At 44.6% G+C, this 22,882-nt stretch overlaps 1 protein-coding gene across 1 annotated transcript in view; it reads right to left on the reverse strand.

The window, feature by feature from the left end:
• The window catches only part of CLIP2 (CAP-Gly domain containing linker protein 2), a 141,611-nt gene that overhangs the window by 28,231 nt on the left and 90,498 nt on the right, over window positions 1-22,882 (reverse strand). Inside the window, exons 3-7 of the mRNA XM_044675620.1 lie at window positions 11,563-11,687; window positions 8,372-8,585; window positions 6,859-7,056; window positions 4,801-4,904; window positions 647-707 (exon numbers count right to left, since the gene is read on the reverse strand). Coding sequence (XP_044531555.1) covers window positions 647-707; window positions 4,801-4,904; window positions 6,859-7,056; window positions 8,372-8,585; window positions 11,563-11,687 — 702 coding nt within the window. The remainder of the gene's footprint in view (window positions 1-646; window positions 708-4,800; window positions 4,905-6,858; window positions 7,057-8,371; window positions 8,586-11,562; window positions 11,688-22,882) is intronic.

Below are 22,882 nucleotides of genomic sequence, written 5' to 3' on the forward strand. Positions count from 1 at the left end.
AAGTGCCTGCACAGTACCGTGGCTGTGGGCCGCTGAGTGGCACCAGAGTGAACAGAGTGCGGGGCCTCAAGTCAAGAAGATGGATCTTTACGAGTTCAAATCTGGCTTCAAATCCTTACTAGCCAGGTGATCCTAGGCAAGTCACTTCACCCTGTTTGCCTCAGTTTTCCTCATCTGTCAAATGAGCTGGAGAAGGAAATGGCAAAGCACTCTGCCCAAAAAACCCCAAATAGGGTCCCAAAGTTTCAGACAGGACAGAAATCACTGACCAACAACAGCAACTAAAACACAAATTGGCAGTATCAGCTCTTTCTGGCTTTGACCTTTGGGGGCTCCAGATCAGAGGTCGTCAGTCAGTCAGTCCATCAACAAACATTTATTAAGCAGCTACCACGGGCCAAGCTTTGAATCCTCCCTTTTCAATTCCAAGCCCTTCCTTAGCCTCTTCCTTCATGCTGTTCCCCTCAAGACTTAAAAATGCCTCCAAACTCACCTGACTTTTCCCTGTGGCTGCTAGAAAAGAAATTAGGAATCCCCAGAGATGCTGCTCAGACCTCAGAATCCATCCACCAGTGCCACGAGCCCTGAGAACCCAGATGTCCCAGGCTGCGGCCCTCTCTGTGGACAGGAGCCCTCAGGCCCTTACCTCCAGGTCTCCCTTAGTGATGGATTCTTCTTCGACACGGAATTGGAGATCTTCTACTTTCCTGTGGATAAAGGGGCAAAAGGAGAAAAAGCATCTCATCCTTCTGACCACTACAGTGTTCTCCTGCACTACAATCTTTTTTTTAAACCCTCACGTTTTGTCTTAGAATCAATACCGTGATGGGGGTCAAGTGACTTGCCCAGGGTCACACAGCTGGGAAGTGGCTGAGGCCAGATTTGAATCAAGGATCTCTCATCTCCAGGTCTGTCTCTCAATCCACCGAGCCACCCCACTGCCCCCATCCTCCAACACAATTTTATGGTTTTGGTGACTTCATTTCAATATTTATTAAAAACCTCCTGTTTGTGTAAGGCGCTATGCTAAGCCCTGGGAATACCAAAAGAGACCTGACCCAACCTTTGCTCTTAGGGGACCTGCTGGGCAAACCACTCCTTTCCAGGGCAGCCCGAGAGGACTTGAGTCACTCCTAAGGCTGCCCTGACCTCCAGGATCTTCATACCAGGAGGAAGAATAACAGTACTATAAATTCTGGGGCTGTTTTTTTTTTTAAATTTTAAACCCTTAACTTCTGTGTATTGACTTATAGGTGGAAGAGTGGTAAGGGTAGGCAATGGGGGTCAAGTGACTTGCCCAGGGTCACACAGCTGGGAAGTGTCTGAGGCCGGATTTGAACCTAGGACCTCCCGTCTCTAGGCCTGACTCTCAATCCACTGAGCTACCCAGCTGCCCCTCTGGGGCTGTTTTTGAAGAGGGACCTTCCTGGCTTTTAAAAAGTCAGCTCTTCTATTAGTTCAATAATTCTATTATTTTCAATTTTATTCATTTCACCTTTGATTTTTAGGTTTTCCAATTTAGTCTTTAACTGGTGATTTTTAATTTGTTCTTTTTCTAGTTTTTTTTTAGTTTTATGTCCAATTCATTAATCTGTTTTTTCTCTATTTTATTGATATAAGCACTCAGGGATAGACATTTTCCCCTGAGTACTGCTTTGGTTATATCCCATAAATCATGATGTTTTCTCTTAGACCTTTTTCTTCCCCTTCTCCTTGGGCTCTGTGGGGTCCTTCCAATCTGGCTCAAATGGAACAGTTTGGGCATAAAGGGTCTTGGTGGTTCAGGCTCACTTATTTGGCTCTGGGACTTGGAACCCTGGCTGAGATTGAAGACATTATTCTGGGTGAAAGAGCTAAGGACCAAGTTACTGTCAGACTTCCTTTGAGGTACAAGGCCTAGATGGCTCTGGAGGTCCCTTCTGACTCTCAGATTCCATCATTCTGTAACCCCAGAAGTGACAGCTGGGAGGGACCTCTGAGGTCATGGCATCCAAACCCTTAATGGAGTAGCTGAGTGGTCCATTGTCTAGACAGCTGGGTTTGGAGGCAGGAGAGCTGGCATGGAGTCAGAAGACATAGGTTCTAATCCCACATCTAATGTTTACTACTTGTGTGACTAGGCAAATCTCTTCATGTCCACAGGCCTCAGTTTTCTCATCTGCAAAACTGGGAGTAGAGGGTCAGGGGGATAAATGGCCTCCAAGGTCACCTCCAATTGATTTATGGTCCTAGTTCAATCCAGCTTCAGACCCTGATAGCTGTATGGTCCTAGCTTGGTCTCTTAACTGCTCTCAGACTTGGTTTTTTCATCTGCAAATGGGGGTAATCTGTAAAATGCTTCGTGAAACTCAGAGAATTGAATGGATGTTAGCTGTTACTCTTTTTCTCCTCCTTCTTGTCCTTATTTATTATATTTATTATAATATATATTATTGTTATTATTACAGCTGAGTAAACTATGTCCCAGAGATGGGACTCAGGAGTATTAGGAGTATTGCTTTAGAGCAGGAGGAAACCTCTGTCCCCTTCCCTCTCTTTTACACATGGGGGAAACTGAGGCCAGAGAAGCCTTGTAGCCTGAGAACTGGGAGGATGCTGAACTCATTGATTTCATCCTCCTTCATTGTACAGGCAACAAAGGTCACGCACAAAATAGGTGGTAGGGACAGATAGGGATAGATCCTTTCCCTGACTTTACAGGGTCCATCTCCCACCTAGAAATGAAGCTTGGTACTGTGAAAAGAGCCGGGAATTTGCAGTCATGGGGGCTATATTCCAATCCAGCCTCTGTCACTTACACTTGTCACCTAGGTTGATACACTTTCTCTGTACCTCAATTTCCACATATGTAAAAAGAGGGAGTTGGGCTAATGGCCTCTTAGGTCCCTTCCAACTCTAAATTCATGGTTCTATGGTAATGGGGCTAATAGGAAGGTGCAGATGCTCGCATCTGTATCTGAAAAGAAACAAACAGGACATGTGAGGACACTACCTATATCACATGCAAGAAGATGGGATGGTGGCATAGGAGGGTGGAGTACTCAGGGGATGGAGGGACAGAAGGATAGAAGGATAGGGAGGTCAGAAGAGACAGACCACCCCCACGCCCTGTCCATTCTGGAATCTATTAGAGAGAAATCAAGAAAACCCTTAGAGAAGGGAATTGCTTCTTGGTTCCTTCCTGCCCTCCCTTTCTTTCTTCTCTCCCTCCATCCTTCCCTTTTTTTTCCCTCCCTCCTTCCCTTCCTTCCTTCCTTCCTTTCCTCCATCTTTACTTCTTTTCTTTCTTCCTTCTTCTCTTCCTTCCTCCTTCCCTCCCTTTCTTCCTTCTTTCCAGCCTGGGGTCTCTGCATCCCCCATCACCCTAAGGTATGTGTTCCTGGGTGACATCTGCTTTTAAACAGTTCACTCAGGCAGGGGAGCTGCCCCAGCAGCCACATGTGGAGGACTGGACAGCTCAGCGTTGGCAGATAAAAATAAACTGTCCTCCCCTGCTTGAGCAGACAGTGACAAGAGGCTTGGCGGCCCACGCTGCTGTCACCACTAGCTACAAACATCAGCTTTAGCAAGCAGCCTAATGCTTAGAGGTTTACCTGGCTATCTCAGGGAAGGGGCCAAGGCTGGGAAAAGCATGGAGGTTGAGGACCACATGGAGCCCCACTGGCCCACAAAGTTTCCGAGGAGCCTCATAGTCTGGACCAGGACACAAGAGACATGAATTCTAACCTCTCTCAGGCTCAGTTTTCTCATCTGTAAAATGGGGATAATAATAGCAACCACTCCTAGCGTGACTGGGAGGATCAAATGCAATAACAGATGTGAAGCCCTCTAGAAGACTTAAAGCATTTGATAAATATTAGCTGACATGATATTTTAGCTGAGAAAACAGAGAGAAGGATCCAAGAAGGACCATGGGCTCCCAGGACCAGAGATAGGAGGGTTATCAGAGGTTATCTAGCAGAATAGACTAGATGAGCAACCTTGAGGTCTTTGCTTGAATACCTCTAGTACAGAACTCACTACCTCCCAAGGCAGCCAGACCCTTCCATTCCTGGACAGCTCCAATAGTTTTCCTGATGTTCAGACTAAATTGGCTTCTCTCCAACTTCTCCTCATCACTCCTGATTCTGCCCCTTTGTCCAAACAAATCTAATCACTCTTCCATGTGACTGACAACTGGGCAAATTCCTGAAGACAACTATTAGGTTCTCCCCAACTTTCTCTTCTCCCGGCTAAATATCCTCAGATAATTCCTTTCTCTGAGCCCCTGAGGTGGCATGGACCCCAAACCCTTTACCACGAAGATGGCTCTACTCTGGACTCCATTCCTCATTTGTTTGTTTGTTTGTTTTTAAACCCTTACTCTCCATCTCATAGTCAATACTGTATATTGGTCCTAAGGCAGAAGAGCGGTAAGGGCTGGGCAATGGGGGTTAAGTGACTTGCCCAGGGTCACACAGCTAGGAGGTGTTTGAGATCACATTTGACCCCAGGACCTCCCATCTTTAGGCCTGGCTTTCTAACATCTGAGATACCTAGTGCCACCCCCCCCCAATCCTCTCATTTGTAAAGAAGGAAATTGAGGGCCAGGGCACTTAAGTGACTTATCCTGGGTCATGTGGATTCTAAGCACGAGGTAGGATTTAAACCCAGGGCCTATGCTTTCACAGCCAGAGCTTATTCCATTGGCTCTCTGACTTGCTTGAGGCTACACAGCAGGGTTTCCTTTCCTTCCCCACCCCAAGCTCAGAGCTCTTGCTCTTAGGGGTGCCCCCCAACTTCCCAGCCCTGCCTTCCTACCTCTTTTCCTCTTCCAGCTGGTTGAGTAAGTCCACCTTCTCCTTCTGCACACTCTCCACCAATGCCCGGGCCCGTTGGAGACTGGATTCCGCTTCTGAAACATACTGAGTCCCAAGGGAGGCCCAAGATAGGGTCAGCCTTTTTCCACTAAACTAACCCCATGTTGTTTGGTTTAGGACCCCAAGGGGAGTGGGGAAAGAGAGAGGAGAGGTCGGGGTAAATGGACTATGGGATCTCCCAAACCTTAACTCTCCCTGGGTCTTTACCAGAAAGGGCTTAGATAGACTACAAATGTGAGCAGGGCAGGGTGAGGAGGCCCTAAACATAAGAGAAATAAACAGCCGCCTGTGCAGTATAAGCTGACAGATGCCATAAAGCTTTTTTTTTTTTTAAGCTCTTACCCTGTTTTGGAATCAATACTATGTACTGGTTCCAAGCCCAAAGAGGAGTAAAGACTAGGCAATGAGGGTTAAGTGACTTGCCCAGGGTCACACAACTAGGAAGTGTCTGAGGCCAAATTTGAACCCAGGACCTCCCATTTCCAGACCTGATTGTCAATCCACTGAGCTACCTAGCTGCCTCCCATAAAGCTTTTATCTTTCCTCCCATCTACCACCTACCTCCCACCCTCTGAAGAAAAAATATATCTCCTATCATGACTGTGATGTCCACAACTAGAAAAGAGTTTCTTTGGGTTAAAGTGCCTTGGCTTTGAGAAGGAGCATGTATTTGGGGGGAATAGTTGGGGCTGGATGTCACTTTCTAGCATAGCATGATCCATTAACACCCGTCAGATGAGCAAATTAGGTGGTCTATACTTCATAGGATGTTTGAGCACAGAGAAGGGACCTTGGAAGTCATCTGATCTCAAACGTTGCATCTTGCAGATGAAAGAACTGAGAGCCCCAGAAAGCCTCTTCCCCACAGTCACAAAGCAAGTCAGTACCAGGGCCAGGATTGATTGCATGTCTCCCAATTCCTGATCCAGTGTTTGTTCCATGAAACTATATGGTTTCCATCTTAGAAGGGAGACAGTTGGACACTGAATGACAGGACATGGGACAGTAAGTCTGAATCAGGAGAGGTGTGAGGTCAGGTTCTAGATCAAGAGGGCCTAAGGGAAAGGGGATAAGGAAGAGGTCTGGGCTCAGAATTCATGCCAAGTGGGAGGCCAAGGAAGCTCTTCTCAGCCTCACCATCTGTCTAAGTATTCAGGGATGGAAGGATAATTGATGAAGAGTTGGGAGAGAGTATGGAGGTTATCATGGCCATATCCTAAAGTGGATAGGGAGGAGGGGGAGGAGGAGGAAGAGACAGAAATCAGGGACCTGGAAGAGGAAATAGAGAATAGAAAAAACAGGAGTCCTGGCAGCAGGAAACCTGGGTTTACACTTCTATGGCCTCTGGAGAAATAGTGAGGGAAGAAATTGATCCCCCTATATCGCCCAAATTAAGCCACCCTGAACTTGACAGTGAGGTGGCGGGAGGTGCTGTTACTTGGCAAGCATCGGACTCGGGAACAAAAAGAGGAAAAGCTTCAGGGTGTGTGCATGTATATATGTACAATCTGTGATGCGTTACATAATACATCTATGTATATTATACATATGTGGGTATGACTATGTATATATCTCTGTGGTGACTGTTCAATTATGTCTGACTTTGTGGCCCCATTTGGAGTTTTCTTTCAAACCCTTAACTTCTGTCCTAGAATAAATATTGTGATTCCGTTCTAAGGCAGAAGAAGTTAGGCTGCCTCTGAGCTCATTCCCTAAGCCAAGCCAAGCCAAGCTACCCCTGTGCTCCATTCCCCAAGTTAGGTCACCCCTCTGCCCCATTCCCCCAGCTAAGCAGCCCTGTACTCAATCTCCCAGCCAGGCCACACCTGGGCTTCATTCCCCTAGTTAGGTCACCAGTGTGTTCTATTGCCCCAGCTAGGCTCCCCTGTACCAAATCTCCCAACCAGGCCACTTCTATGCTTTATTTCCCCACTTAGGTCACATCTATGCCCACTCCCCTAGCTAGGCTATCTCTTGATCCCTAGCCCCTCTCACCTACCTGCTCATGCTGAGCCTTCAGGATGGCGATCTCCTTCTCTACTTCACAGATGTGGCTTGTGGCCTTAGCCACTTCGGCCCGCTCCAGGTCCCGTTCAGCTAGGAGCTGCTCAATGTGCTGCTGTTTCTCCTTGAGAGCCTCCTGTAGGGCCGTGGTGCCTGAGATTTTGCGGGCATAGCGGGAGGATGTCTCTGTCAACTGGGAAGCCCAGGAAAGATCAAGGAAAAAGGGAGGGATGGAGGCATCATGAAAGACTCATAGGATCACAGATTCCAGCCTGGCAGAGATCTTAGAGGACATCACATCCAACACCCTCGTTTTATGAGTGACAGAAAGTGAGATCATCACAGAACCACATACTTAGAGATGAAAGGGACCTTGGAGGTCAATTCTCTCCCTTTAGAGATCAGAGAACTGAAGCCCAGAGAGGTTAAGGGACTTGTCTAGTATCACACAGTTAGTTAACTGTCAGAAATGGAATTCAGATCTAGGTTTTTCCTGTTTTTAGGTTCAATGGTCTAACCATTCTACAACATTGCCTCCTGCTTGAAGTTGGAAAGCACTTTAGTTTTTTGTTTGTTTGTTTTGTTATTTTTCATGCCACAATTTAGTGGGTTTTTTTGGCAAAGATATTGTACTGGTTTGCCATTTCCTTCTCTGACTTATTTGACCAATGAAGAAACTGAGGTAAACAGGGTGAAGTGACTTGTCCGGAATCACATAGCTATTAAGTGTCTGAGGCCAGATTCAAACTCAAGAAGATGAGTCATCCTGACTACAGACTCAACACACTATTCACTGTGACACCTAGCTATTCCTCAAGCCACCCGAAGAGCCCCTGGAAGATACGTCATAGCAGGAGTTTTTAACTGTTTTTTGGGTTATAGATGAAGACTTGTCAGGGTAATATTTTTTAAATGAAATACATAAGATTACTAAGGAAACCAGTTATATTGAAATACAGTCGCCAAAAGTTAAAAATGGGACAGCTAGGTGGCTCAGTGGATCAAGAGCCATGCCTAGATATGGGAGATCCTGGTTCAAATTGGGCCTCAGACACTTCCTAGCTGTGTGACTCTGGGCAAGTCACTTAACCTCCATTGCCTAGTTCTTACCACTCTTCTGCCTTGGAACCAATACACAGTATTGATTGATTCTAAGACAGAAGGTAATAGTTAAAAACAAAACCAAAAGCCAAATCACAGGTTCCAAATTAAAAATACCTACTTTAGAGAGTGCATCACTTCCAGGCCCTCCCAAGGATCATAGAAATTTTATGATCATAAGTCTATGTCCAGAAAGGACGTCAGGGACCATCTAATCTAATCACATCATTTGACGGAAGGGAAATGAAGACCTGGATAGAGTGAATAGCTGACCCCAAATCAGCCCACTAGCTGGGAGGCACAGCTGAGATTAGAACCCAAATTTCCTCAATCCCAATAACTTCCTGTGTTTTCTGCCCCTTGCCCACCCATCACATGAGGCCTCCTATATTGCACACTGTCCTTACCAAGCCACTACGGCTGGGCCGGCCTCCAACAGAAGAGGCCACAGAGCTGACTGAGCTGATGGAGGAGCTGCTGGGACTGTGGGTCAAAGCTGAGACACCCATCGCCATCCTCTTGCTCTTCTTGGCCTTGGCTGGACTAGTAGATGGAAAGCCAATCCGGATAACTTTGTGGATGGGGGCAAAGAGACCAAATTTCGGGGGACATTGGAAGTACCTAGAGGAGGCAAGAGAGACACATGGGAAGAAATATAATACCTGGGACCAGGATAGCTTTCCATCCGTTGCCATCTTAAGTTCAGGGGCATTGATATCTTGTACCAAGCCCTAAAGTAAAGATCACATAGTAAGCCTGAGCCTGTGACGGCAGTGAGCAGCCCATCCTGTAAGGGTGCTTAGCCCTGCCCAACCCCAAGCCACTCCAATGGAGATTTTTAAAATCCATCCAAAATAACTGAGATGGGGGTGGGTGGCTCAGTGTATTGAGAGCCATTCCTAGAGATGAGAGATCCTGGGTTCAAATCTGGCCTTAGATATTTTCCTAGCTGTGTGACCCTTGGCAAGACATTTAACTCCCATTGCCTAGTTTTTACCACTCTTCTGCCTTGGAACCAACACTTAGAATCAATTCTAAGAAAGAAGGTAAGGATTTTAAAAAGAGAACTGAAATGAGCCAAATTTTCTGGTATAAATGTTTTTTACAGCTGTGGAAGAGATCATAGGTTCATGGGACTCTAGATCTAGAGCAGAGAGGGATCCTTAGAAGCATCTAGTCCAACACCTTCATTTTATAGATGGGGAAACTGAGGCTCATGGAGAAATGACTTGCCCAGGGTCATAGAGATTATAAGGGCCAAAAGTGGAATTTGGGCCCAGTTCTTTAGTCTCCATAGCTTGTAATTCTTACTCAGTACCACTCTGACTAAAGGGTCTCCAAATAGAGAGAAGGCCAATGACTTTGAAGGTTGGGCATCCCCTCTAAGCTATCCTCACCCTCAGAAAATATAGCTAAACTTTCCCCTAGAATGCCATGGAGGTGATGCTACTTCCAAGGCCCAATGGACTGTTTCTGCCTTTCCACCTACAAAGTTCCTACCTTCTATCTGCTGCCTGCAAGAAGAGAGCCCTGGGCTCAAGGAATCCCTGGAAGAGATGGAGAGGGAGAGGAGAATCCCTGGTCCCCAAGTCTGGCCCCTGGGAGTCAGTGGGAAGAACAGTGTAGGGTGATGGTCATTAGGAAGACAAGAAGGGAAATTTCAATTTTCCTCTCTCCTTCTGGTTATTTTTTTTTAACTCTTACCTTCCATCTTAGACTCAATATTGTCTATTGGTTCTAAGGCAAAAAAGAGGTAAGGGCTAGGCAATAGAGGTTAACTGACTTGCCCAGGGTCACATAGATAGTAAGTACCCGAGGCCAGAATTTGATCCCAAGACCTTCCATCTCCAGGCCTAGCTCTCTATCCACTGAGTCATCTTGTTGGCCCCCTCCTTCTGGTTCTTGATGTCACCCTGGAGCAGACAGGTTCAATGCAAGCCATCTTCTAGGTTTCTGATGCTCCTTGAGTTTCTGAAATAAACTTCCTCTCATTTTTCCTTATGCTGCCTCCATGCTGATCTTGTTATCCCCATGGTGTGGTCCAATCTCCCTTCCCTTTCACAATTAAAGGCACACCTGGGCCCCACCTCCTCCATGCTGTCTTCCCTAACTACTCTAGCCTCCAGTGATCTCTGCCTCTCTTGAACTTCCAATAGTGAATCTGTTCACAGCACATAATCTAGCCTGAAGCTGACACATATCTGGGGCCTTGTCCTTGGGGATTAGCAGGCTCCAGGGGAAAAATCAGGAGTACTGGGGAACAGAGGCAAAAAGACCAACTCAAGCCTGTTGTCACCAAAACCTCCTACCAATGAGAGCTGTCCAACAGGGGAAGAGTGGGTCCCCCTCCTTAGAGGTCTTCAAGCTGGGTCTGGATGATGATGTCTTGGGTATATTATGGTGAGAATTCCTTACAGCTATGAGCTGAATTAGATGGCCACTGAAGTCCCTTCCAACCCTTCAATTCTGTCTTCACCTGACAGATTCATTTGTGGGAATCCCCAGAGCAGAGCTTGAGTCTTCTCTTCCTACCTCCCCTTTGTTGCTTAACATCCAACTAAGCACCTAGAAGATTCTGATTAAGGATTTGATCAGGGATGGGGGCACAGGGGACTCAGTATATAAAGAGCCAGACTTAGAGATGGGAGGCCCTGGGATCAAATCTGGCCTTAAACACTTTCAGGGAAAGTCACTTCATCCCAGTTGCTTAGCCCTTATTATTCTTCTGCTTTGGAACCAATTCTTAAGATCTATTCTAAGACAGAAGATAACAGTTTTGTTCATTGGAATTTGGGAGATGCCATTTAAAAGTATATATATATTTTTCCCCTATGGACACGTGGGGACCTTAAAACTACATTTCCCGTGGTCCAACGGGTTTCCTGTTTTGGATTACGTATTCAAGGTGAGAGTCAGCTTTAAATAGGGGGAAGTGACTTTGAACTGGTCTCTTAGCTAGCAGGCAGGTGATACGAAAGGTAAAGATGGCTGAGGCGGCAGTTTGAATACTTACAGGTGCGGTCTTATGTATATTTTACCAGCATGGCCATGACTTTAATTAAAATACTAATTTTTATTATTATATCAGTCTTTATCATTTTAAATCTTAACAGTTTGTTGTTTTAAAGATTTGATCAATGCATGGGTTCTCCTTCCTACAGCTAGTGTTGCCAAGTTACAGAAATTGGGAACTTAAAGGAACTTCCATAGCCATCTTATATGACCCCACAAAACTCGAAGGAATCTCCACTCTACCACCTACCTGACAAGTGGCGAGCTAGTCTAGCAGTCTGTAATTGCATCCCTTGGCCTCTATGCCTCAACCTTCCACTTTATTCCCTCCCTGACTTTCTCTTAAAAAAAAGTTTCTGATGCCTCTTTTCTTTCTCTCCTAGTAATTTCTAGAATGTCCTACTTCTTAGGTTCTCCATTCTGTTCCCCTTCCATCCAACAAGGATGATTTGCAAGCCTACTGAGAACAGTATAAGACCTGTGGCCTGCTCTCTCCAATCTCCTACGGTGTTTCCTTTTTTCTTCCCTCTCCATCTATCGTAGAGGAGGGAAGGGGTGTTCGTTCCCCACTGGCAGCCAAATGTACCTGGTCCCTGCCACAGCCCCATCGTTCTTCCCGAGGGGCTCGTCCAGCTCCACGCCACACCACTCCCCCTTTGCGAAGTCTGTCTCCCCAACGTAGCGCACAACGCCCGTCTTCGTCCCGCCAACCTGCCGGCAGACCAAAGGCACAGGGGTTGGTTAGATGCTGAGGTCTGTGCCTTAGGGGAGGACACCAAGGCACGTCAGGGAATGGTTATCACCAGTGTCACTCTGGGTGTTTCCCATCATTTCCCACCCATTCTTCAGAATGGAATGGACTGTCTTGAGAAGCACTTAGTTCCCCTTTTACAGGAGGTCAAACAAAGACAGTGTGCCTAATGGGATTTAATTTAATAAGCATTTATGAGGTCCCCACTGTTGGCTGGGCTCTTGGCTAGGAGTCAGGGATATGAAGAGGACAGCAATGAAAAAACATCTGCCCTCAATGTCCATTCCACTGAGAGCAACAGCACAATATCATAGCCTTAGAGCTGGAAGGGACCTTAGAAACCCTCTAGTCCAATCCCCTCATTTTACAAATGAAGCCACTGAGGCTAAGAAGGGTTATAATACTTGCCCAAAGTGGTAAGTTTCAGAAGTAGGATTTGAATCCAGGTCCTCGGATTCCAAGTCATTGTACTTTCTACTTTATGGCAAAAACATGCCTCTCATGTACAAATACAAAAAAAGTCAACTACATAACAAAGAAAATACAAAACATAGGGAGACAGAGGGTGGGGAATGGGAGAGCTAAGGCCAGGAAATACAAAGAAAGGACTCATGTAGGAGGTACCACCTGAGCTGAAATTTGAATAGAGCTAGAAATTCCAAGAGATGGAAGACAGAAGAGAAAAGACTCCAGGCAAGTGAAGGCAAACTTTACAAAGGTGCAGAAGTGGAGATGAATTGTCATTGCTACTTGTCAATGGATTTTCCTAGAACCACAGGACTGAAGTTGGGACCCCCTAGTCCAACCCCCTTATTTTACATATGGGGAAACTGAGGCCCTGGAATGTGAAATCACTGGCCCAAGGTCATATGGATAGTAAGTATTGGAGGTGGGAATTGAACTTGGTACCAGATGGACTTAATGACTTCTAACTCTGGTTTTGTGACCCTCTTCAGAAGTCACTTTCTTAAAAAACAAAAACAAAACCCTTGCCTTCTGTCTTAGAGTCAACATTAAGTATCAGTTCCAAGGCAGAAGATCGGCTAGAGACAATGGGAGTTAAGTGACTTGCCCAGGGTCACACAGAAAGGAAGTGTCTGAGGCCAGATCTGAACCTAGGACCTTCCATTTCCAAGCCTGGCTCTATCTACTGAATCTTCTAGCTGCCCCTACAAGTCACTTCCAAGTTTATCTTCCCAGTTGGGCACATTTTCACCATCAGTGCACCAAGAGAGTAGAGTTGAGAGAAAGGGGGGGAGAAGTGAGTCCAATGGATTCATCTGAACCCAGGACAAGAACCATGGCTAAACTCTCTGCTAGCCAGGCCACAACAAAGTCACGATATCGGTGAAGTTCACTTTTGTGCTGCATGTTGGGTTACAATCCTGGGTTTCCTACTTCCTGTGTGTGACCTTGAGCAAGTCATTGCCTCTCTATGGATTTCAGTTCCCCATCTGGAGGATAAAGGAGTAGAATAGATGACCTCTAAGATTGTTTCCGGCTCAAAATAGGTGATTCTATGTTCTAATTACTTCTCTGGGCCTTGGCTCTTCATCTATAAGGGGGGTTGGATGAGATGGCATTCAAGGCCCCTTCCTACTTTATATCTATGATCCTATGACTCTGGTATCAGTCAAACATCTTGCTCCCTTTATTTCCAATGTCTGGCACCCATTTGCTACTCTGGGTCTACTGGCCAAGGAGGGAAGTGCATGCTCTAAGTCACTCTGGCTTTGATGGGCAGCTTTGGCCTTATTTGGCTCAGTTCCGAGGGTCTGCAGCAGGTTATAGATTTCCAGGGATTGTCTTGCTTAAATATGTCTCCCTAATTCTAAGCACAATGCCTGCCAAGTACAGAGTAAGCATTTAATAAATGTTTGTTCATTATTCCCCTTCTTCAGCTTTAAGAAGATCCCAAGAAAAGGGTAATGCTGAACACAGAGTAACGAGGTCGAAGCCTTTCCCTCCTTCCCAACCTCTTCCTACAATAGTCTTGTCACTAGAGTGACAGAAGCTCGATGCCAATCCCTGTGCTCCCTGTGCACTGCCTTCCCTGATCAGCAGTTTCAGCAGACTGGCTAAGGCCATGCAAGTCAGGAGGCACCAATGGCCAAGCCTATGGATGCTCTCTCTGCTGCCTTCTCTCTTCTGACTCCCTGAATTCTTTCCAGGTGCCTTACCTATGACACTCTCATTTCTCCTCCAATAAAGACCTCCCAGAAAAGTTCCTGCTACCCTACAAGCTATTGGGATAGATTTCCAGGGATTGACCACTGAGTTCTGTTCTTTCTTTCCTGGGAAGACTAAGGATAAAGACATAAGCTCCAAGACCTTACACCAAAAGTAAACCATTTGGAAATTGGAAAATGAAGGGGTGTCCCTCGATTGGGGAATGGCTGAAAAAATTGTGGTATCTGATGGTGATGGAATATTGTTGTGCTGTAAGGATTGATGATCTGCAGGATTTCTATATGAACTGAGAACTTCAATGAACTGATGCAGAGTGAAATGAGCAGAACCAGGATAATATTGTACAGAGAAAATGAAACATTGTGGAACAATCCAATGTAATGGACTTTGCTACTAGTAGCAATGCAATAAGCCAGGACACTCCTGAAGGACTTATGGGAAAGAATGCTAACCACATTGAGAGAAAGAACAGTGGGAGTAGAAATGCAAAAGCAAAATATATGACTTCACTTATCACATGTATATATGGGTATGTGATTTGGGGTTTAGAATTTTAAAAATCACTCTATAGCAAAAATGAATAATATGGAAATAGGTATCAAGTGATAATGTTTGTACAACCCAGTGGAATTGTTTGTCAGCTCTGTGAGTGGGGAGCGAAGAGTGGAAGGAAAGAAAATGAGTCATGTAATCATGGAAAAATATTTTAAAATAATTTTTTTAAAAAGTAAACCATTTGGGGTAACTAGTAGCTCAGTAGATAGTTAAGCCTGAGATGGGAGGTCTTGGGTTAAAATCTAACTTCAGACACTTCCTAACGGGGTGACCCTGGGCAAGTCACTTAACCCTGATTCCCTAGCCCTTACTGTTCTTCTGTCTTGGAACTGATAAGACAGAAGGTAAGGGTTTTTAAAAAAAGAGTAAACAATTCTGTATCTATACCCTTTGACCCAGAGATCCCATGGCTAAGGAAACACTCCCAGGTCGGTGATAAAGAGAAAGGTCCCATATTCATCAAAATGTTCATAGAAGGATGTTTGAGGTAGTCAAGAACTGGGACCAAAGGAGATGCCCATTGATTGGGGAATGGCTAAACAAATCATGACACAGAACACCATTGAATATAACTGCATTGTAAGGGTCAATGACTATGAAGAATAATACTAAGAAGCATAGGAGGACTTTATGAACTGATGCAGAGGGAAGTAAGTAGAAATAGGAAAACAGCCTGCTTTCCCCCTACTGGATAAGATGGCTTGTACTTATTTGCAAGGTTAGGTTAACATCTCTAAAGGACTTCAAAATGAACATCTGAGCAGGAATAAAAACATGGGTCAGTCTTATTTCTGGTTCCTTTTTGTAGCAGGCTTTTCCTGCCCTGCATCTCTTTTTTTACCCAAGTCTGCAGCTAGGCTGGTAACGCCACTGCTAATAATCATTGCATTTATATATCGCTCTAAGGTTTATAAAGTGGTTTGCACATTTGCTCATTTGCCTCTCCACACATGGATTATTTCTTTCCTCCTCTGGCTATGCCTTCACTCCCAGGGTCCCCTTTTTCTTCCCTGGAAAGCCTCTATGCTATATGAATGGCCAAAGTAAGTAGAACCAAGAGACCAACATACAAAATGACAGCAGAAAAGCAGAGGAAAAAAGACCAAAAGAAGTCTCATCACTGATGAACGAAAATGACCAGTCTCACTTTGGGAGGAATGGTGGCAACTATTTATTCTGTATTTATTTATATGTGTCCTTGTTGCCTCTCCCACTGGACTATCAACTTGTTGAGAACAGGGGTTGTTTCATTCTTTGTATCTGTATCCCCAGCTCTGAGCACTTAGCAAGGTCATAGGTTCAGGGGTGGAAGAGACCTGCAAGTCTCTTTTTACATTTCCCTCCCTTCCTTCCTTCTTTTTCTCTCTTCCTTTTGCAAAGGAAGGTTCAGTTGTTGGGGTATAGTGAAGCGGGTTAGGAAGAAGAAAATGACTGGCAGAAAAACAAAAACATCAATAATAATTTTTTAACAAATCATACAAGACCTTCAAAGCTTAGGCTCTTCCTCCACCAAGAAGTCTTCCCTAACCAGCCTACCCAAAGCGATCTCTCCTTCTTCTGGACTCCTGAATTCCATACTTCCTCTTTACACTGCTCTCAGAGCCCTTATTGACCACGAAAGGACTGGCCCTCCCTGGCTTTGCCTGAGGGTCACCCTCATGACTCCAACTTCCAAGACAGAATAAAAACTCCTCATGGGGCAGGCAAGGGCTCAGTACCCCTTCAGGGCACTTGGCACAGGATGAAGCCCAAACAGAGAGCTTGATAGTCCTATTAAAAAAATAGAACAACCCTTACCTTCTGTCTTAGTATCAATTCTAGGACAGAATTATAGCAAGAGCTAGGCAATCAGGGTGATGTGACTTGTCCAGAGTCACACAGTTAGGAATATTGTCATTTTTATGAACAAAAAGCCCTTTAAATCTTATAGCTTTCCTTTTCCTACTTACTGGCTACTAGGCTGGAAAATCAACTCACATTTCTATAGAGTTTAGCCACTGAGAGGCCATGTCATATGGTTCAAAGGCCAGTCTTGAGTTAGACTTGGATTCAAGTCCCACCTTGGATAAACACTGGCGGTGTGATCCTGGGGCAGTCACGTAACTTCTCAGTGGCCTTAGGGACTGAATTTTAGAAGGTTACAGGGGAGCTCTACACTAGTGGTCCCCTAAGAATTCCTAACATGGAGGATGGCAACCCAGAGATCAAGATCGAAAAAGAACGTGAAATAACATTGCCTTGGATAGACTTTGAAAGGTCATAGGTTCGGAGGTGGAAGAGACCTGCAAATCTCTTTTTACAAAGGAAGAAACTGAGGCCCAGAAAAAGGGATTCATGACTTGACCAGAGGCACACAGCTTAGTTAATGTTGGAGTCAGATCCTCAGCACAGCGCCTGGTACCTAGGATGCAGAAGAACAGTAAGGGCTGGGCAGTGGGGGTTAAGTGACTTGCCCAGGGTCACACAGCTAGGAAGTGTCTGAGGCCAGGACTTCCCATCTCCAGGCCTCGCTCTCAATCCACTGAGTCACCCAGCTGCCCCCAGCCACTTATTCTCTATGGGCAAGTCACATCATCTCTCCAGATCTCAGTTTCCTCCTCTGTAAAATGAGGAAGTGGAACTAGATGGCTCTTCCTGTATTAATGAGTATTCCAAGATGCTGTGTACAAATCTAGACATATTCAGACAATTATAAAGTGGATACAAAGAGGGCAACCCCATCAGTCAGCTAAAACCAGAGAGAGGTCAGGTCTTCTGACCCCCAGTTTGGAGTGTCACTCTGCCCTTCCTGTGACCTCTGACAGCACCCAGGATGGCAGCCACACAAGTTTTACCCAAGACGAGGGATTTGCTTTCCTTGTTGGAATGAAATATTCATCATGTTCTCCTATGATTCATCCTTAAAGAGAGGAAATTCATTAGGGGGCGGGAGGGAGGAGGGAGAAGGCAGGGGATTTGGGGGTAAAAACCCTCCATCCTCCTAAGGGGCCCATAGCTTGCATGCCCCGCAGTCCTCTTCTTGGGGTTTCAACAGAGTCAGTGTCATGGCGAGGGGCCCACGAGCCACTCTGGCCAGCCACTGTAGAGCTGGGAAGGGAGGAACTGAGGGAAGACTGTGGATACTATCGCCCGCCCGCTCCCTTCCGACCTGGGTGATGGAATCAGGGGACTGAGCCGTGCCAATGCAGGCATTTGTTTGGCCGGACTCTGTATCTTGGTCACGAGGGCTTTTTTCTTTTTCTTTTTCTTTCTCATGGGGAAGGGATGAAAAAGAGGAATAGATTTCTTTAACTGAAAAAAAAAATATTTTTTTAAAGAGGAATTTAACCATGCTGGCTGGAGGTTTTAATCAATATCCTTGGGTTACCCTGTGATTAAACCTGATTCTGTTGTCTGGAGAGTTTTCACCAGAAACTTCTCATTTAAGTCTTGGGAGCTGGGCCAGGGTTCTAGCAACTGCTGCAGTGGAGAAGAATGGGGGTGGGGGGGGAGCCAAGGAATGCTGAAGCATTTCCAAGGAGCAGAGCCATGGCAAGAGAGGGTCCTCACCTCAAAGGGTTAGTGCCAGGCAATTTCTATTTTTTCCCTGAAGTGAGGGAGCAAGCCCTAAATTAATGAGAAAGGAGGAGCTGGGGAAGGCAGGGAGGCTGGAAACACCATTCCCAGGGGCAGGCCTGACCATGTCATACCCCAACTGGAGGCAGCATCAAATCTAGTGCTCCTGCCCATCACCTCTCCTCTCTCCCCAAAGGAAAATCAGGCCCTTCCCTTGGAGCTTCCCTGGGTTTGGAGAGGCCAACTCAGATCTAGGCCTCCACAGCGCTCCCAAGTATCTCCAGTTGTGCCACCTCCCAAGGATCCCTCGCCCCAACCCCCAATTCAAGTATCTATCTAAGTGTCTGAGGCTAGATTTGAACTCATGCCTTCCTGACTCAAGGCTCAGTATTCTATCCACTGAACCACCTAGCCCAAGCTCTGACTCTCACTCAGTGTGACATCTGAGGTCCTCTCTGAGCCTCGGCTTCTTCATCAATAAAATGAAAAGGTTCACAGAATCACCACGTTAAAGCTGGAGGGGCCTTGAAGGATACAGAAATGTTATACTTTCCTTGGATGATGATAAGCACAGCCTTAGCTCATGTTAATATGGTGACTCAAGATTTGCAAGGCACATTCCCTTGGATCTGGCTCATGACCTTTTGGGGAAATTCAATCACAGAATTATCCCAGAGGCCAGTTTGTCAAGCTCTCTCATTTTATAGATGAGGAAACTAAGGAAGATGGAAGTTAAAAGACTTGTTCAAAGTCATAGAGAGTAAGCAGTAGAGCAGGATCCCAAGGTCCTAGATTGAGAACTGGAAGGCATCATAGAGAGGCCCTTTAGTCCACCTCCCCCCCCATTTTACAGATGAGGAAACTGAGGCCCAGAAAAGTCAAGTGGTTGATCTAAGGTCACATAGGTAGTAAATGGTGGTAAGAATTTTTATAAAGTTGAATTTTAAAAAATTCTGTACTTTATAATCTGCCCATATCCTCTGACTTCAAAATCAATATTCTTTCAACTCTATTATAAATATTATAATTTATTATCATATTTTTATATTTATATTACATAGAATTTATTTTATATTATATTTATATTATATATAATGTATATATAATTTATATGATATATAATATAAATATTATAAATAACTCAACAAATACAAAATCAATACAAGGTAATTGGGGGGAGTGCTGAGGAAGATATCATTATTCCTATATCCTTTTCCCCTTACATGGATAGATCTCATTCTTCTGGCAATTAGAGGTGGGGATTTGGGGTATGAAGGGAAAAGGATGACCTTACTTTGACCAGATAATGAAGAAAAAAGCATCAGTAGGGCTAGGATTGCTGAGAATAGAAAGCAAAGGTGGTCCTGAGAAATGGCAATGAGAGGTGGGGGTCTATGGGTGAGGAATACTATCTATCTATCTATTTATCTATCTGTCTGTCTGTCTGTCAAGCTGTTTGTCTGTCTGTCCATCCATCCATCCATCTATGACATCAGATTTTTTCAGTACATTAATTGGGCTTTACTGATTTTTCTTCTTCTTTTGCTTTTCTTTAAAAAAATTCTGTTATAAAGGATGGCTCTTTTGCAAGGGGAAAGAGAGGGACAGAGGAGGATAGCTGGTGATGTAAAAACAAAAAAGATAGCAATAAAATCTATTTTTAAAATTTTGAGGGGAGTGGAGGTAAGGAGAGAAGAAAAGAAGAGAATTAACAAAGAGAAGGAACAGTTGACTTCTAATATTTCTGTTAACCTTCCTTGTCTAAGCCCCAGAGCCAGGAGAGTCCATAGTAGGAGCCCCTTTGAAGACCACAGGGGAAAGGGGAGGAAGGAAATAAAACCCTTCCATGTGGCAGCTGCCCCTGATCTGAAGGCAGCATTGCCACCCTGGCAATGTGGGCCCCTCCTCCACTCCTCCTGCCTGACCCCAAATTGCAGCCTCGAATCCAGTCATCGGAGACAACCTCTCATCCTGGTAAACAAGACAACCAGCCCCCCTCCTGCCTCTCGCTCCACAGCAGGCTGCCTCCTCCTGGGATTTTTTCCCAGAGCTCCCTCCCATCCCTGAAAAATTGCCTGGGCTGGAAAAAACCCAACAACAAAAGCTGGCAATGAGAGCTTTCTGCCTGGCTGTTTCAAACATCTTTACCTCTTCCTCTCTCTGCCTCCGGTTGCCAGGCTGCCCATCTAGCGATCACTGCCAATGCAGTCTGACACAGTTGGGAGAATGTTGGCCTTCCAGGCAGGAGAGATCAGAGTTTGAATCCCCCCTGAGTATTTTCTAGCTGTATGACTGTGGAGAATTAATTCACTTGCTCTTTCTTAGTCTCAGTTGTCTCATCTATAAAATGGGGGAAGTGGTACCTGAAAATCCCTACCTCATAGGTTATGAGGATCAGATAGGATCATAGAAGTCCAGGTGGAAAAGCTCTGAGAGATTATCTCCTCCAATGCTCCCATAATACAGAGGTGGAAACTGAGGCCCAGATGGAAAGTTAACAGACTCACCCAAGGTTACACAGGTCACAAGGATCAGAACTGGCCTGTGAACTCAGCATAATAAATATAAACATAAAATACTTTGCAAAATGTATGCTGCCATATATCCACTATTATTAATGTTACATCATAATTAATCACATAATTAATATATCATTACATATAATATAATTATGTAATTTATAATTATAGTCATATATAATTATATAATTTATATATTATAATTATAGCATATAATTATAATTCATGTTATACTTGAAGGGTACAATTAATTATATAATGAATAATACCATAACTTGTGTATTATTGTATTATATGGATACATTATGGAATAAATAATACTATTGCATTATATGAATATTATGTAATGTGCCAGTGCCCAGCATATTATTGTTGTTGAGTGCCTGACTCTTCATGACCCCATTTGGGGTTTTCTTGGCAGAGGTCCTAGGATGGTTGGCCATTTCCTTCTATAGCTCATTTGACAGAAGAAGATACTGAGGCAAAGAAAGTTTGGGGATTTCCTGGCAGAGATACTGGAGAGGTTTGCCATTTCCTTCTCTGGCTCATTTCACAGGTGAGGAAACTGAGGCCAACAGGGTGAAGAAACTTGCCCAGAGTCACCCAGTTAGTAAGCCAGATTTGAACCCAGGAAGATGAGTCTCCTGACTCCAGGCTGGGCACTCTAACCACTGCACTACCTTGCTGCCCCTGACTGGTATGTACTAAGAGATTAATAAATGCAGGTTGACTGAAGGACACAATTCAGCTGGGTCTCAAAGATTAGATTTCACTAGGAAGAGACAGGGAAGAAGAAGGCATTCCAATCCATCAGTCACTCAGTAAACATTTATCGAGTATCTGCTATATACCAGGTGCTGTGCTAAGCCAATGGAGATCCAAAAAAAGGCTCTGGGCCCTCAAGGAGCTTAGAGTTGAATGGGGGAGACAACATGCAAACAAATATACACACACAAGCAATATACAGGATAAATACGAAATAGTTAAGACAGGGAAGACAGCAGAATTCAGAGAGGATGGGGAAGGCTTCTGCTGGAAGGTGGGATTTTAGTTGAGACTTAAAGGAAGCCAGGAGGATCAATAGTCAGAGCAGAGGAGGAAGACTGTCCCAGGCACAGGCGACAGCCAGAGTCAGGAGATGGAGAATCTTATTCTTGGGATAGCCAGGAGGCCTGTGTCACTGGGACAAAAGTGCATGTCAGGGAGTAAGGTATAAGAAGACTAGTGTAGGAGGGAGCAGCTGGGTAGCTCAGTGGATTGAGAGCCAGGCCTAGAAACAGGAGGTTCTGCATTCAAATCTGGCCTCAGACACTTGCCAGCTCTATGACGCTGGGCAAGTCACTTAATCCCTGCTGTTAAACAGTGTTAAAACACTTACCACTCTTCTGCCTTGAAACCAATACACAGTATTGACTCTAAGACAGAAGTGTAGAGAATTATTTGTTAATTAATTAATAATTCATTAGGAAATAGAGTTAAGTAGCATATTTTTCTGATAAATATACAAGAGAGATTAATAAATTGGGTTTCTTTAAATCTGAATGGAATCTCAGAGATGGATGATAGGTAAAAGAGAATTTTCCCAAAGAGCTTTGGGAAAGGCAGTTAATCCAAAGACTCACTCTTTGGGCTGACCATGAACAAGGAAGGTGTCCAAAGAGCAGCTCTGTGAGGTTGGAAAATCTTGGTGAATTTACATCCTGAGAATAATCCATTTTATCTGGCCAGAGATGAGGAGTTTGTTGGGTGCAATACTCGTGACTGCTCCAATAGGGGGCAGTAAAGTCTGACCTGTTGAATGGAGAAGGAAGTGGAATCTCTAACCAGCTGGAAATCACATCTGAGCATCAGGGAAGAGAAACCTCATTTATTCTTCTTTTTTATAAGGTTATAAATTAGGATAGAATAGATAGATAAGGTTTTGGGGGGGTTGGATAGAATAGGAAGAGAGGTTAGCTTTGACTAAGTTGAAGAAGAAAAGTCCTAGCGGACTAGATTGGATTGGGTGGTTATAGTAAGATTTATTAGCATAGGAATCTATGTAACTATAAGAAATACCTTTCTACCTGTTTTCCTTTTACTACCCCTTCTAAAATTTTTATACCAACAATAAATATATTTTATATAACTGGCTTGAGCCGGAATTCTTTAGCTACTGTTTAGAGAAGCCATCTTTCTCAATACCTATACCAATACCAATAATTTATAAGGGTTAGAAAACCCTTATAACAGAAGGTAAGGGTTTTAAATTTAAAGGAAGGAAGGAAGGAAGGAAGGAAGGAAGGAAGGAAGGAAGGAAGGAAGGAAGGAAGGAAGGAAGGAAGGAAGGAAGGAAG

This window comes from Gracilinanus agilis, chromosome 4 (assembly GCF_016433145.1).
Source record: "Gracilinanus agilis isolate LMUSP501 chromosome 4, AgileGrace, whole genome shotgun sequence".
In the NCBI taxonomy this organism is placed as follows: domain Eukaryota; kingdom Metazoa; phylum Chordata; class Mammalia; order Didelphimorphia; family Didelphidae; genus Gracilinanus; species Gracilinanus agilis.